General features: G+C 42.0%; 1 protein-coding gene across 1 annotated transcript in view; it reads right to left on the reverse strand.

The window, feature by feature from the left end:
- SH3RF3 (SH3 domain containing ring finger 3) overlaps positions 1 to 17,682 on the reverse strand; it is a 162,651-nt gene that overhangs the window by 11,569 nt on the left and 133,400 nt on the right. Inside the window, exon 9 of the mRNA XM_019523841.1 lies at positions 5,677 to 6,014. Within this exon, the coding sequence (XP_019379386.1) occupies positions 5,677 to 6,014 (338 nt within the window). The remainder of the gene's footprint in view (positions 1 to 5,676; positions 6,015 to 17,682) is intronic.

Consider the following 17,682-nt stretch of genomic DNA (forward strand, 5'->3'; position numbering starts at 1 on the left):
CTGCCCTTTGGGCAGGGGGCTGGACTCGATGATCTTCCAAGGTCCCTTCCAGCCCTAATGTCTATGAAATCTATGAAATCATAGTTTGGGAGCCAGATGACAAGGTGATGAGATCAGATTAAGGTCAGATGAAGATCTAGGGAGAGGGAGACTGGGACTGACTGGGCCAAAAGACTGGGATGAAGAGCCAGGAAGCCGGGAGACTTGGATAAGGAGCTGGAAAGGATGCAGGAAGGAGAGACATTAAGGTTGGATGAGATGAGTTCAGGGAAAGAGACTAGGAGTGGGAGTTAACATGGGGAAAATAGGATGCTGGAGACGTGAAAGGAGAGTCTCATGATTAAAGCTGTAGAAGACTGCCTGAAATCTAATCCTGCCCTGCCCCACAGTTGACATGTAATGCTGGCTAACTCATTTAAAGCACATTTTTCACAGATGGCCATTAATTGGGTATTCCCCATTTTGTGGATGCTCAGTTTGAGACCCTACAGACTCACATAAATGCTCAGCACACACAGCTCTAACTGAAGTTAATGAGAACTAGACCTTGAATATTTCCAGTGCTGTATAATGCTATGCACTCTGAAAAATCATGTCATAAGCATTTCAAACTGGGCAACAAAGTAAACTGACACTTCTCTCCAGCTAGTCCTCATTTTAACAATGGAGAATTATTACCACCTTGTCAACTCATGGGGCCCAGGTGAAAATAAAGCAATTAATGGTTGTGACACTACAGTGTTGAGTGCCACAGAAAAAGCCCATCCAGTAATTAGTGATTCCATCTTCAGAAAAAGGCTTTGAAAGTTGGCATGAAATAAGGCCTGAGACCACATGCTAAACAAGGAGTAAATAAGGCCTTAGGCCACATGCTGAATAAAATACTGACTAGCTACACACTGGATGAACCAGCGGTCTTGTGGAAAAAAGAAAGTATATGCAACCGTGATTAAAGACGGTATAATAATGCACAAGGGGCTAATTATGGTTGGATAAGCAACCTTAATTCTGACATTTGGTAACTTCTGAGTGCTTGATTTTGCACCCTTAATATTCTCTTAGTGTAGTTTTTGCATGCAATATAAACACATTACGGTCTAAGAAAGCAAGAGACCTCACCTACCAAAGTTTCATAGAAGGAATAAGCACAAGTAGATCATGTTTGTACTGGGTATACCAAGCCTTTCATATATGACAACCCTTACCAAGTGGAAATAAACAATTTATTCCATTTAGGCCCATACTGTTGGTTAAAAGTACAGTCTGACTGCTGCATAATTTAGATGGAAGACTTCAGAGACTTAAGAAGTTTCTTCAAACATTAAAGGCCTGAAGCCACCTGGCTGCTTTCCTATTACAATCACTGAATTAGTAAGTAACCTCAAACAAGTCAGCTGTGGGCCTCACCTAGATCCTGAACACTCCGTGCTGGAAATCACATTTTGCTGAGTAGCTCATTTTAAATGTTGGAAGTGGCATTTTAATCCAGGTAAGTATCTCTATGCAGGAAAACGTAACAGGGATTTGTGCATGTGCTTAGGTTAGAACATGTTCAGGTCATTGTTAAAATTGCTTTACCATTTATATGCCTTCTCTTTGAACAAAAAAATAAATGTAAATACAGGGAAATTAAAGCAAGAAATCCATAAGCATGTGTGTAAGTGCTTTCCTGAATAAGGACCTCAGCTTTGAATGAAGCAGACATTTGTGGAGAACATCCCTGATGAGTGCACATGATGGCTGAATGAAATGTATATTTTACAAGTCATACACTGTACTTATCCTGTCTTGAACTATTGTCATGGTAGTATCTTGTTTGAAGGCTCTATGGGCCCCTCTACACGTGCAGGTAAAGGTGTGATGGGATCTAATGCCTGATTCACATGATCAGTCATGCCTGATTCACATGATCAATCCTGACTCTTGCCTGCAAAAAGCCACTCTAATTAAAGCCCCCCCATCCGCCCCCGCCCCAGAGCCCGAGTAAAGATGCCCTAAGGTGGTACCCTGCCCTGTCTTTTGCCTAACTTTAGATTAGCATGGCTAACTCCTCCTCTTTAGCAAATTGACTTAACATCCATTGAAAGACATGAGAGAACCAGGGCCTTCCATTGCAACCAAACCACGGTCAGCCCAACACCCAAATACATAAGTGAAGCAATGTTAAAACTAACTCTCCTTTCTCCTTTACCTACATATGGCAAGAGAAGGAAATTAGGAGCATGAAAATTAGAAAATCTTGTGATGAGCTTGACCTCGAATCACCTTCCTCTGACCTGATGTAATTTATGTGCACGAAAGGCTGCCTTGCCATTCAGAAGAACACATAATTCCTCTTTAGTGTGTGACCCTCAAAGCTGCAAGCAATTAGAGTCCTTTGATGCACCTCTAATATGGTGAGCAGTGTAAATGTCAAGAGCTTGGTTTTGATCAGTAGTGTGCAGGCAGGGGACTCAAGGAGTTAGAAAGCCAACCTATATGGAAGAAGTATTATGGCCCTGCTGTCTGCAAAAGCCCCATTTGGAAAGTTGTAAATATTAAGGAATGTGCTACTCTTTCCAATCTTTCTCGGCGTCTGTATGTGCACAGATGGGCGTTGTGAGATTAGAAGCCAAGTACAGCTAAGTGCACTGAAATGCTTTGCAGTTTTTTTTTTTAAATAAATTTCATCAAGCATCTGAATCTATTTATCTAATCTTTTTTTCTTCTTCTTTTTAAAAGAATTGGTCCTACTGTGGGGATGAAATGCACAAAAATGCAAACAAGCAAAATACAGGGTTTGAGATGCTGAACGCAAGTCTCTCCATTGCCAGATGTGAAATGAACAAGCAGTTTCAAAACCGTAATTTGTTTAAAAAAAAATAATTTGGTGCTTTGGAGCAATTTGGTGATTTAATGAGCACAGATGGATGTGGGATGAATTTCTAAGAGACAAGCACTTAATGTGTCTGCTCAGATTATTCCAGGACTAAGCGTTATTCTTCCTCATGCACAAAGGTAATTTATATTCCCCATTATATGCATAAAGAACTATTTGATCAGCTAAGGAATGCAGATACACCAATGATATGGAAGCTAATTCATAAATCAATTAGAGAATCTTGCCTGCTGTGTATAATTAAGGTTACTTCAATTATAGCTTATTTTCCGATTTAAGGCTCAGGAAATCAAAATGCTTAAAATCCAAAGGAATTCTTTACCACTGCGTATTGCAATTACCAATATTTTTAACTGTTTAGGTGTCTGGTCTCTAAGCCCATTCACTGATTCTAATAATTCTGATCAGACAGAATTTACCAAACCTCCCCATCAATTTCTCACTACTCCACTTCACTGCAATGGATTGGTGCTGTCAAAAGTGAGCAGTTTCCCTGGAAGGCCACTGGGTGGTGCATTAGGTACTAGACAAACATGTGGCATGTGCCAGCATCTGAAGCAATGCACTTTTGAAGTCTCTGCAGCAGCTGGCGCAAGATATGCAAAGGATGCCTTTCCTGTTTCATTCCTTATGTTTGTTTCTGAGGCCTTCTCTATACCATAGTTACATTTAGGCTAGGTACAGACATGATACCTTTACTGGTATAAGTTATCGGAAGCCAGTCTATATCCGTAACAAAACAGAAGTTCGGCACACATAGACTGGTTTAAAAATGGCAGAACCTGGTCTACGATTTGCCTCCCCTTCCACTTAAGGGCAAATGTGCTTTCTGTTCAGTATCAATCTAAACTACACTGCTTACAGAAAACGTCATTAACTCAGATTGACTCCGCCTTGGTCTTTTTGAATGTCTGTACCTAGCCTTAAAGTAAAGTGTGATTTTAAACTGATTTAGTTCAAACTGGTGCTAAATCCAGTTGATGTTGATTTAAGTCTCTGTGTTATGTTAATCTAAATCAATATGTGGCAGGTATAAACCAAGCTAAGTATGTCCACACAGGGTTTGGTTTTTCACTCTTAACTACTTTGCTTTCTTAATGCCAAAAGGGACCACAGTGATAGTCTAGTCCACCTTCCTGGATAACATAGGCCATAGGATGTCCTGTATTCATTCATACTTCAAGTTCAACACTTGTGCTTGAATTAAAATGTATCTCTTAGGAAGCACCTAATTTTGCTTTAAATATTTCCAGCAATGGACAGCCACTACAGCCCTTGGTGAGTTGTTTCAACAGTCAGTTTCCATTACTATCAACATATTGAGCTGTATTTCTTGTCCTAATTAATTTATCTTCAACTTCTACCCACTGGATCTTGTTATTCCTTTGCTTGCTAGATTGAAGAGACATTTATTATCACATTTCTGTTCCCTGTCTAGGTGTTTACAAGCAATGAACATGCCACCCTTAACCTGCTCTTCAATAAACTGACTAGATTGGGCCTTTTCTGTCTAAGTAAAAGACACCTTTTCCAATCCTTTAATAATCCTTGTGGTTCTTCTCTGAACACTGACATTTTTTACCTTTCTTCTACCTGAATAAGAGATACGAGAACTAGAAAGAGTATTTCAGTAACAGTCACACCAGGCCTAGAGCTACCAGAGTAATTTTTCTCACCCACTTTACATATTGGCACAATTTTGGTTTTCTTTTAGTTTTTTTGGAATATCTCCAGTGTGTGGAGACCTATTGAAATTCAATGTTAAAGGTGTAAAGAGTTCCCTGGACAGCTCTTTTAAAACTCTTGGGCGTAAGTTATTTGGACCTGTTGATTTACAAGGGTTTAGCCATGTTAGTTGATTTTTAACATCGTCTTCGGTTACTATTGGAGTTAAGAGTGTTTTATTGTCATATGATATGAATACATTATAGTCTTTCCCCTCAAATGTTCAAGGAACCACAGAATAGAATTATTGATGGAATATTTCTATACCTTTCAAACAAGGTTTGCTTTAAACCCATTTATCTTTGAAAGTAGACAAGGTCTGAGTCTGCCTCTCTCTTTCCAGTCCGTTTTCTCCTTTCTTCTCTCTTGGTGGTGCTACCCTATTTTCTTTTCTTGTTCACAAGATTAGCAGCTTTCTGGATAGCAAGGTGCAGAGCTGACTACCAAAACAAACTCAAGAATTCTAGTCACATTCCTTGTGCTGCAGGGAACAAGCTATTTCTGGTGGAAAAGTATATTGGAGGTGGCACTACTTGGTAATGACCTAAATAACCAGGTATTCTAAAGACTTCCTTGTTTGATACTATTCAACAGGCCAGTAGACTGAGCAAAAACACTTCTGCTGTTACCTAGCATATGATGTACTACATAACATTCAACTGAGACTAATATACAGTGATTCTTACTTAAAAGGTGGCATTTGCCAACAGCATCCCCATATAGTGGTATGAGATACTGCAGCTTACTCCTCTGTTAAACACAGGAAATAACTGTGATGACCATATGGTATACACTTCTAAATGCTGTTTTTTTAACAATTTAAATCATAGTTGTCTTACTCAGGCGTGAGCTGGTTTTCAATAGGTAGAATGGCCCCAGTCTTCTAATTTAATAAATAGCTGAACAATCTGTAGGGTCAGTTGTCTTATACATTTTTAAACTAATGGACAGCACAATTATAACAGCCCCCATGTCTCTTCTCCATGAACACTACCTTATGGGCATGTGGTAGAGCTGGCTCAAACCATTTGCAAACCCAGGCAGAAGTAAAGCTTTCAGTGGATGTGGCCTACCTTTCCCGGGGCAATGGCTTGGGCTCTGGACGGATGGCTGCCATTGAAGATGGCGGCTGTCTAGCAGGAGAAGGGATAGAAAAATTCAAATCCAAGGAGCCTGTTTTCCTGTGCAGGGGCTCCAACCCCATGGCTCCTTGCATTTCACTTTCTATTGGGCACGATCCTGCCCGGCCATGGCTGGAGAGGGAGGAGAGTTCAGGCCCCACTGCCCCTTGCAGAGCCCCTTCGACCACTCCCTGCGGGTCATGTGTTGGAGACACTGAAGGTGGGGAACGTGATTTCTTTTTTGTCGATGCTCCTGCTAGAAGCTTCAACAATCCACTCTTTTTCTCTTTCTGAAAAGGAATGAAAAGGAAACACTTTATGAGTAGGCGGTTTTTGTGCTGGATTAGAGATGGTAAACAAAGGCCACAACCCTGTTGGTTTCCCATCTGAAAAAAAAAATCTTACTATTGTATGACATAGAATCTATCTAAAATGTATCTTTATATACAGGTGAATTGAGGTATAACATGCTCCTTCATTAACAAAGATCCAAACGAAAACCCTCCTTTCTCTCTCCCTTCCCCAAATGCCTTGCTCAGTCAGCAGATTAAGCAGATAACTGATTCACTGAGGTGCTATTCACAGACCAATTTAAGAACAGGCAGCAGTGTCTGCATGGTGCCAGGAATGTAAAGGTACAAATGTCTCATCCAGAAAAGGAACACAATCAACCCCCCAACAAAGCTGGCATTCAAGGAGACAAGGAGAAAATCCTTTTACATATATCCTGTTTTAAACCAGCTACACAATCACAGTACTTCCACATCAGTGAGTTAGTGATCAAGGCTTAATTTCTGCTTGCACAGATTGCCAGTTAGTCAATAATTCTAATTCCTGTCACTCACTGTTGGTTCTTTTTGCCTGGCCATCTTCATTGCTCAGGCCCCAATACAGTTTAGAATATGATTCATATGATGAATGCACCTGCAGGCTCCAGTCCTTAGTGTGGACTGTCCTTCCAATGTCCTCTTTCCTCTCTTTAAATGACCTACTACACCTTGGGGCTCAGGGTCTATGTGACATCTGACCACAATAACTACTAGCACATGTTCCTGCTCAGTACTGGCTCTTCAGTCCCCACAGTAGATTCTTCACAAAGACTGGACTTTTCATAGTGAACCTCTTGTTCTACCACAGCGGAGCCTGCTCAAAGGCTGAAAGGTTTGGTTTTTGTGGATAGTCAGCTTAATGGCCTCTCTTGGTGCTGCTGAAGTCGGCTTGTGCTGGATGGGCTAGGAGTAGGGGGAAGAGAAGGACAGGTGAGGCAGACATAGGGAATCTTTGCTGGATTAAATAGACAAGACAAGGTGGTGGCACTGGAGCAGCTATTAGTTTTGGTACAAGGAGATACCTCTTAGACCAAAAATGCTCTTATAGCCTATTCCTGGTTGGAAGATGGCTTTTGTCTCTTGTACACTTCTCTGAATAAGGCTGAACCTTTGGGCTGGATGGGCTCTTTGTAGTGGCTGATAGACAGGCTGAACTACCCCAGCAGTGAATTTCTGTAGGCTGAAACTTGTTCTGTATTAAAGCAGAATGGAAAATCAAAATAGTGTGAATAGTTAATGAAATTCTTTAGCTAAAGCAAGATCTTTGCAAAGGATTCCTGCTGTTGTAAAGGATTCCTGCTGTTTTTCCACTAGAAAGAAAAATGATACAGATAAAAGAGTGGTTTCTTTTTTGAAAAAGCAAATTTTACTGGGCCATATCTCACAGTCAATACCTGGACAACTCTCCCATTGACATCAGAGAGACTTTTCCATCAATAATGACTGAACAGAAACTCAGAATCTTATGCCCCCCTTGTGCTTCCATGAGCATAAGCATGTTGAACCTGCTGGCTGTGACAAAGGAAACAAGGGAGGAAGGAGAGATGACATGCAGCAGACTCCCCACTTTCTCCTGATCTCGTGGAAACCCTGTCTCAGTGTCTCCATAGTGGATCCAGGATTGTAAGAACAGGGAGGGTGGGATGATGGCTAAAAGCTCCTTCCCACATACAGGGACAAATTGCTGCATGGTGAGCCTCTAGGCTAGGGACAGACATTACACACAAACCAGTTTAAATGTACAGAAACTGGTTTAAACCTGTAACAGAACAGATGTTCAGTGCACATAACCTAGTTTGAAAATGGCTGAAACCAGTTTGAGATAAACCTGATTGAATGGAGTATCAGACTTAACTGATTTGAGTCAAATGAGTTTATGCAATGCCTGTCCCAGACCTCTTCCTGGTTTAAGTTAAATCAGACTCCCCCAGCATCCCGACATGTTCTCTGGGCTGGGCAGGACTCTCTGCTCCAGAGAGCTGGGCTGGCCCCTACCCTCTACTCCCTCACTGGAGCTCCAGCAGAGACATGCAGGCACAGCAGCCTCTGCCTGGCTTCCCCTGCCCCTGCTTCGCCCCCCGCCACTCAAGCAGGGATCCCCCCTTCCTCCCTCCTACAGCACAGACTGTAACCAGAATATGGTATGGTAGCTAATGCTGAGAGGGTCTGTGTAAGGCAGGCAGGACAAAGACAGACAGGACAGTATCTGCTTAGGGCTTTTGGGAGATAATTAACAGGTCAGCTGGTAATGTCTCTCCATTTCTTCCTTGCTTGAACTAATGAGAGGCTTTCACTTTGCTGATGGTCTGATAAATGCTCTGGTATCAACTCTCTGCTGGGCTGGTCAAGAGCAGCAAGGGGGGCAGGGGGAGCGTCCCTAAACAGAGCATCCTACCAAGGCCTGGCCACACCCCCCTCAGCTCAGCCCTGTCGAAGGGAAGGGAGGGCTGCTCTAGCACCCCCTGGCTTCTAGCCTGAGCCACTACAAGCATGTGCCTGCATTTCTTTAGTCCAGAGGGGATGTCCGTATAGTTACAAACTGGTTCAGCCTAGCCAGGTTAGACTAACCTGCAAAGATTGAATCAATTCAGGCCCAGGCTTTTTGAATGTCCGTCCCTAGCTCTACTGACTTGCTTTGCTTCTTTCACTGCACTATGGAACATGGCTCCATACACACCATGTGGAGTGGGTTCAAACATTTGTAGCCTGGTTCCTTTAGGGAGTGGGCAGTCAGCATCTTTCCAGAAGCACAGGGCTTTCACAGGGCATGCTTGAGAGTAGGGGACTGGAAACTCCTGCGTCCTTTTGTGGCAAACCATGCTCCTAATGGAAGAGGTGAGTCAAAATTCATTTTTCCTTTCCCTAGATGGCCAGTGACCCCCACTGGGGAGTGAAAGAGGCCCTGGGTAAAGGTTTCAGATCTTAACACGTTACATGAGCTTCTAACCATTACTGTCTCACTTTTTAAGTATAATAAATAAATCACCTCTGCTCCCAAGGATAAAACACAATGTTCAGAACAGTGAGTTAAAATGCAGATAAATATTACATTTCATATATCTACAATAAAAACATTTTTTTCTGCTAAAGGTGACTGAGCAGTCACCTTTTTTTTTACATAAACTTCAGTTTATGTAGAAAAGAGAGATTCCCTATGTCCTTCCTACAGACACTCCTCTGGCCTTACACTTCTAGACATCATATAGAAGTATTACATTTTACAGAACACACATTAAGCTCATGCAAACCCTGAACATCAGCTACTTCTATTAAAATATTTTGTGGGGGAAGAGATGTTTATCAAAATTAGCCATTCCCTGGAACTCTGGATGCAATCTTTACTATAGCTGCAACCAGTATATCCTTAGCATAGTACAATATATTCACTTCCCATCTGTTATCCAAATAACAAGCTATTATAAAGAGTCTGCTTGTTTGTTATTGCATATAAAGTTCAAATTATTACCTAAGATTAAATTCAGTGTTTCAGAAACATGACGTTTAGCTGTATTCGGTAATTTGTTCTATAATAGTACCCCCAGCAGAGAAGAAAATGCTGATAGCAATGCAGTACATGTGGAACAGAAAGCTTCTATCTTCCAGCATGAACACTACTTGAAAACACTAAGCAGTGTGTTATTTATTCTCTGTATGCACAATGTCCTATGCAAGATTTAAAATTATGCTATTTTATGTGCTGATTACTGAACCCATTTGTCAAAGAATCTTTAACAAATGAGAGGAGGAATAATACAATGAAATAAACATAAATATTTAGCAGTCAGAATTTAGAGCAGATACCTCTGTCCCCCAAATTCTCTTGTATGCTGTCTTCTGCCTTTGCATACGAATAAGAAAACAAAGATAACCAATGTATCACAATATGGAAGAAAAGAGACAATGCAAAATATAGCTGTTATGACTGGGGTTTTGTTCACCAAATTTTGGAGAGAATTCTGAACTAAACCCCCAGATCTAACCACCCTCAAACTTTAAGGAGGTTCAGATCACAAGTGGTAGTTTGCTTTATAAATTAAAATTCAACCATATCAAGGAGCTACTGATCCCAAGAATATCTCTAGGAGCTGAAGAAGGAGCTCTGCATGCATAACACTTGGTGAAAGATATTTTAATTACTTCACTTGGAAATTTCACAAAATAAAACCAATTTTCCCATGTACACTTTTCTATACCTAGGAAAACAATCATGGGATTGCATATACTGTAACTCACTTAAAACACAAAGAAATATTTGCAATGTTTATCTAGTCCTCTAATGAAGAGACTGCCATTGTCATCCTCTGTTGGGTTTTGAGACTCATCAAGAGGTCACAAACATCCCCTTTCTTGTAGGTCCATTACATGATACCTTTAATGACTCCAGCATACTACACTAAGCTGTATTTCAAGGCATTTTAAGGCCAGTGACATAGTATGTTATTCACCCCTTGGCTGGAAAGGAAATTCAGTGGACACTTTGGGTGTCTTTAAAGCTATGCAGGATGAGGAACAATTATTATTCTGTTGTCATGGCAGCTTTTCTTATTTAAATAATCTATAAAGCATAACATACTGTTGAAAACAGTGCAGTATAGATGATTGCTGTCCCCCACCCCCAGTTTATTTTACAGTTGAAGCCACTTTTAAGTCAAAGTACAAAATGGCCATCTTCAAAGAAAAGAAAAGAAAAAACATATTTTATACCCTCCTGCAAATTTAGAAGATTGAAATAGATATTTTGCATTTTTTTAAAGTTTCATCATCTTAAAGCCTGATGCTTTCATGGTTGTTTACAGCTAAGCTATCAATCCCTTGATAATAGAGAGGTTGACTGGAAATATCAATGTTTCTTTAATGGTGGTAACACAATAGGAGAATCACATTAAATTGATTTTTTGAAACCTATTTTTCAGTTCAATAAGCTTTCTTATAAGCTTTACAGACTAGAGCAGAGGTGGGCAATTATTTGGGCTGGAATCAGCATACACCCCCTGGCCCTGCAACAGCTCACCAAAACTCCTTAAGTGGCTGTGCCCCAGCCCTGCGCTGTCACCACTTGGTGATCCTGGCCCCATGGAGACTGGTGCGGGATTCCTATGGACAGGATGTGCTCAGTGGGGTAGATGGGATGGGGCCACAGGCAGGTGGGGAGTTTCATCTGGGAGCAAGACAGGCGGGTGGGGCTGGGGCTGGGGCCGAAGTCAGGGAGGTGGTGACAGCATGGGTGTGGTCCTGGTCCCCGCCATCCCACTCCCAGACGCCACTCCTCTCCCACCTGCAGCCCCATCCCAACTGCGCAGCCAAGCATGCCTTGCCCTCAGGGGTCCCAAACTGGTCTTCATGGAGACCCAGCCCGCCCACTCTGTCTGGCACCCCCAGCTGTGGTTGTAGGGTGGATGGGCCTCAGGCAGTGGGGCCATGTCTGGCAACAGTGGCAACAACTCCCTACCCAGCTCCATTGTCACGATCAGGATCTCCAGCCTTCACCCTGCGATTGGAGCAGGGGCCAGGAACTGTCCCAGTCAGGGGCAGGTCCCAGCCCTGTGCCTTGATTGGGCAGTTGAAGTGCAGGGCTTGGAAAGAGGTGCAGGGGTGGGGGAGGTTCCAGCTCCCTGCCTCGATATGCTGGTGGGGCAGCTAGCAACAAGCCCCTAGCTGCGTGGGGAATTTCCACCAAGCTGGGGGCTCACTGCTAGCTGCCCCACCGGCAGATTGGAGCAGGGGAGTGGGAGCTGCCCCTCCCCTGCAGCTCTTTTCAAGTCCCCTGTCCCTGACTGGGGAGATGGGGCCAGGAGATTCCTGCTGCCAGGGCAGGGAGACATTGTCCCTGCGCCAGCAGCAGGCAGCCCCCCAGACGCAAGGAGCAATGTTCCAGCCCTGGCCAGGAGACAGCTGTCTCCTGGCCGGGTGCTCCCTGCCAGCCCCTGGTTTAGCCTAGTGCTCCCCCTGGTGGCAGAAGGGGCCCATTGCAGGGCCCCAGGAAGTGGGAGCAGTTTGCTGCCATTAGGAGCAAATCTGCTCCCATTTCCCTTCATGTGTAAATGCCTGCCTGGGAGCATTTATTCTTAAGTAGTTTACTCATGAATAAACTGCTCCTGAATCTAATGCACATGTAGACATACCCAGGGACTTCTTTTGCCCATCTCTGCCACTGAGCCACTGATATTCTAATATTATTTCTAATGTAAAAAGCAGACAGAACTGATTTGAATCTTCCGTGTCTGGTAGTTTGCCAAGAATCCTTCTGGGTCTCTTCCCCATCTTTAAAACAGGAATAAGTAAAACGTATCTACCTTGCAGAGGTGGAGTGAGAGTTCATAAATATAATTCCAATCTTACAAAGCTGTACATTTCTTTTGAAGTGGCTGCCTTCTCACTATGAGTTGTGCAGGAGAGAAATGATGTACTCTTCAGGAGTCTTGCCTTCTAAACTAGAATCCCAGTAATGATTTATTTCAAATGTCCAATTATTATGAATTCATTTAAAATTCAGTGTAATAACAGCCATCATTCATAAGGAATTAATTTCTTATTTATATGGCTGTCCAAGGCAGTTCCTTCCACAGCAGTTTCACTGAAATTCAGCAAAGCATTAATTAATGGACATAAAGTGTCATAGAAAAATCTACACAGAGTGGTTACAGAATCCAGTAAGTTTTGGGGGAAGAAAATAAGTTTTCAGAGGAGGTAGCTGATGATTTTGTAACAAAGTTTATGAATTAGGAAAAATGTTTTTCTTTTATCTTCATAAAACAATCTTATATTTAACCCTTATATGACGAAAATGTTGAACCAAGGACATTATTGGCTTGTGAGAGGTCTATCTATAGTCCACTAAAAAAAGCTTTGACTGTATTTGGCTCTCTCAAGCTAGAATCTGATGTAGTTATGGATTACACGTGTCATTGGTGGGTTCCTGGATCTGCCACTGTAAAACTTGCAGCTATGTGAGCTATAGACTCAGTACTGACAACACCTGCCTTCCCTCTTGGTTATGGCAAACGTGCACCAAATGAGTGTCCATGTTTTTTTAATAACAGGAAAGGAGTCTAAATTGGCAAAGTATTCATTTGAGAAGGGTTAATTCTTAACAGAAAGATTAAAATTAGTGCTCATCTATAAAACATATGTGAGGGACATGGAGGCAGAGCAGTTACAGCTCACCATGATACTACTGCATTTCCTGAAGTGTGAATTTGAACCTTGCCTTGAATTTACACTGAAGGCTGATGCTGTTGACTGGCAGTATGTGGTACTGCTAAATCACTGTGGGAAACCTTTGGAAAGCAAATGCAACTTGGGGTTAAGAAATGTCCTAAAGTAAGATATGAAAATATTTCAATATGTTAATACTTAGTTTCATAATAAAGTAATGGTGTTAATAATAATGTCGCCATGGTCTAAAGATATTGAAAATGGCTTTTTTTTAACCTATAGAGATTTTTGGAGCCTGAGATATGGCTATTTAGATAATAATTGAAGATTTCTGTTTCTGCTTACAAGAATCATGGGTTAGTGTATACAAACTCTGAAACCAGGTGGTTACATATTAAGGGAATATATGAAGTTATTTTATTAGCTCAACAATTTTTACATCCATCGTAATAAATGTTTTAGCTTTCTCTGTCTAAAGCTTCCAATACCAGGTTTATTACAAACATATTTAAAACATCAGTATTCATAAATCACGACAGTGTATGTGTGTACATTTTTGAGTATATGGCCTTCCTGAGTATTGAATGTTAATTATATAAGCTCTATATGTTCTTCTGCATTTAACTCATGATGACAATTATAAACTATTAACCAGAAGTGATAGTCTCAATTAAAAAGTTGACAGGAATTACCACACAGCATAGTATATACCACAAAATCAGTCTCTTCCTTAAACTGAAAATAACTGCCAGATAATTTTTTATAAATACTGACTTTTAAACATAAACACCCTTAAAGTCAGCATTTCGCAACAGAGCATGGTTTTTCTGTTGTCACCAGCACCAGCATGGTGGCAACCATGCTCTGTAAAAATTAGAGACAAATTCAAAATGGAAAGTTCATCTCTAAATTCTGAAAACATTTTGGTGCAGATCTTTGTTTGGGCCCTTTTCCCCCATACTGTTTGTTCTCTTAAGTTTTTTAACAGTTCTCATAATCACAAGTCAAGTAATTAAAACCTTCAGGGTTCCAATTTTGGACATTCATCAAGACTTCCTTTCTCTGGATAACATTTTCCTAGAATGCATCATTCAAGGGTTTGAAGCATGCTATTCTAAACATCCATTTTCATAAGCTGCTTTGGAACACAAGAGAAATGAATGTATAGTGTGTCCCAGACTGTAACATAAATTTTATGCATCAAGGACTAAGCAAGGCTGAACAGCAATTGAGGTGGTGGTTTGCAGCTACAGAACCTACTTCTTCCTGAGCTCCCAGAAGTATAGCTTTGACATTTTTTTCTTGTATTTTTTCTCTTCTGTTTTTTTATACAGACTTTTCCCCCTCTGGCTTTCTTATCTGTTTAGGTAGTTGGTGTTATATGAAAAAATCACCTCATTTAACCAGTTCGAGTCAATTTTTCTATCATCTGCAATAAAGTTTCCTCATTTATTTAAAAAGATTATGTAGTAATTCCTGTCAACTTTTTAATTGAGACTATCACTTCTGGTTAATAGTTTATAATTGTCATCATGAGTTAAATGCAGAAGAACATATAGAGCTTATATAATTAACATTCAATACTCAGGAAGGCCATATACTCAAAAATGTACACACATACACTGTCGTGATTTATGAATACTGATGTTTTAAAAATTGTGTAATTACATACTTGGTGAAAAGTAAAACAACAGAGGTGAATGTGGCATCAGCCCTAGGCACTGGCTCAGAGGGGGACTGGTGTGGTACCCACTTTCCAGGGGTCCTTGCCACGACAGGAACAATCCTGTGCTGCCTAAATATAGGACACCCAACAGAACCAGTCCCACGACAATATCTGCAGCTGACTTAGTTTAACCCTTCCTGCTAATCACTAGCGTTGATATTATCTTGGCATATAGGATGCTATCACTGGTGACGTGTAGGGAGTGCATGCAGGTGCATGTGAACCCCTGGGGTCAGCTGTGCACCCCCTGGAAGCGCCAGCCGTGAAACCGGAAATGCCAGTGGAAGCGCACTTCCGGTTTCACTGCTGGCTTGGTGATTGGCCACTGGGGAATCCCCCACCCTGTTCGGCAACTGGCTGCTGGGGGACCCCCCCCAAGCCCCAGTCAGCAATCAGCTGCTGGGGGACCCCCCCCCAGTCTGGTGCTCCCCCAGACTCAGGAAGCACCAGTCGCCCATGCTGTCTATTGTACAAACTTCCATTCTTTTTATAACTATATCCACTATACACTCTCAAGTCTAATCCCTCTGCATGAGATTGGGAAGTATGATGAGATATGACAAGCATCTCTCCATCAATTTCTTCCTCTGTCAAAAAAGAGAAGAAAAACAGTAGCAATACTGACAGCATAACTGTCATCCCTCTAATCCTATAACTCTAGTTCATCATTATATTTTAGTAAACCCACTTCCTCACACATTCTTTCTCTTTGCAGATGCTGTATATTTGAAGAACCCAGTTAACAGCTAAAATGCTCTTTCTACTTCAAGGCTGGTTTCAGTTTCTAGCTAATTAACCTTATAATTTGCTTCTATTTGTTTTTAAAGATCTAGATTTCCACCTAACCTGACTATTTAAATCTATTTTAGGTACCCCTATTTATTGTTATTACTACTCTGTAGAGTCCAGGGGTGGATTTAGGGGTGACATGGCAGCATGTTCTCACCCCACTTTCTCTCTGTGTGCATTGCTACTGTTTTTCTTCTCTTTCTTGACAGAGGCAGAAATTGATGGAGAGATGCTTGTCATATCTCATCATACTTCCCAATCTCGTGCAGAAGGATTACATTTGAGAGTGTATAGTGGCTATAGTGGTTATAAAAAGAATGGAAATTTGTATAATAGACAGCATCCTATATGCCAAGATAATATCTCTCAGTGCTAGTGGTTAGGAGGAATGGTTAAACTTAGTCAAACCCGACCTTATTTTTCATTGCAAACTTTTCAACGTGACAGAGGAACCCCCCCCCCCAAAAAAAAACAAAAACAAAAACAAACCCTGATCAAGTGGATTGAGCCCAAAATGGCAGTGAAACCTGGTCCCATTTAAGTCAATGGTAATATTGCCAGATCTTTAGAGGCTTGTGCCCTCACCTAGGAGTTCCACTGCCACTTACCTATAGAGTGACCCACTTCATTTTACAAAACACTGGCGATAGTGATGGCTGTGATGATGTTCCCTTCTACCCCATGGCTTAGTGGGTCTAACTCTTATCTGTCATGGGAGAGATTGGGGTTAAAGTCCTTCATCTGCCTGAAGATGGATGAACCTGCATGTCTCACCTTCTAGTTGAATGCGCTAACCACCAACCTGTAGGGTAACCTGGGGTAGAGCTTTCCTCATCCCCCCTGTTGAAACTGTTCTACCTTGTATACAATTATTAAATAGCTCCTTATTTAATAAAATAATAAAGGAGGGATTGCCAGTAACATAACTAAGGGTGGGTGACTGGGAAACCAACCTGAGGTGCCAATTTTGAGGGGCCACAACAATGGTGGCCACCAGTATCACAGGTATAGTGAGCTCTTTCAGTGCCTGGGGGAGAGGTGTGGGGGGGATTAAGCTGACAACTGGAGAGCAAGGGAGGCGGGGGAGCAGAATCCTACTTGTCCCAGCTCTCCTCACTTGAGCAGCAGCTGCTATTGCTATGGCTGCTGCTGCAGGCATACTACTGTCCCTCAGCTTCAGTCTGTCATGCATTACTGTCCCTCAGCTTCACCTATTGTCATGGGGCTGGCCCTGCTGGGTCTCCAGTGCAGGGTTGTGCCTCCTGGAGGGTGGGTGCCATATCAGTACCCCATCTGAGCCACTGCCCAGGACTGATGCTTCATTCAGTTCTGCTAATTTTGCTACTGGCCACTACTGCTGCCCTGGATACAGAAACTGTTTATTACACCTCTGGGGGCTGGAATCCAGGTTCTCCCACTCAGGAGCACAGTCTAGCCCCAAGCCTGTAGATCCATTCTCATTGCCTGGTGCCTATTCAACAGTATGTATTCAAAGTGGAAACAATTCAACAGGAAGGACTGAGAGCACTATCCCTACACCTCCAAATACCTTGCAGCCTAATGACTAGAGCATCCATATTGGAGATGTAGGTTTGAATTCCCTCAGGCAGAGAAGGGAGACAAATCCAAATCTTCTACCTACAAGGTTATTGCTCTATTGCCTGAGTTTATGGATAAAAGGACAGCCTTGACACTGCTTCCCTCATCTCTGTTTGAAAAGACTGAGTCCTTTCTTGATTTTCCAAGGAAGGGCTTGGGCTGAGGTGGCCAAACTGCAGCACACATACCACAACTTCCCCTCTATGTAGCATTGGTCAGACCACAGTTGGAGTACTGTGTCCAGTTTTGGGCACCGTACTTCAAGAAGGATGTTGATAGACTCGAGAGGGTCCAGAGGAGGGCCACTCATATGGCTAGGGGCTTACAGAACAAGCCCTATGAGGAGAGACTGAGGGACCT

This window comes from Gavialis gangeticus, unplaced genomic scaffold (assembly GCF_001723915.1).
Source record: "Gavialis gangeticus isolate Ggan-Ray unplaced genomic scaffold, GavGan_comp1, whole genome shotgun sequence".
Taxonomy (NCBI): Eukaryota; Metazoa; Chordata; order Crocodylia; family Gavialidae; genus Gavialis; species Gavialis gangeticus.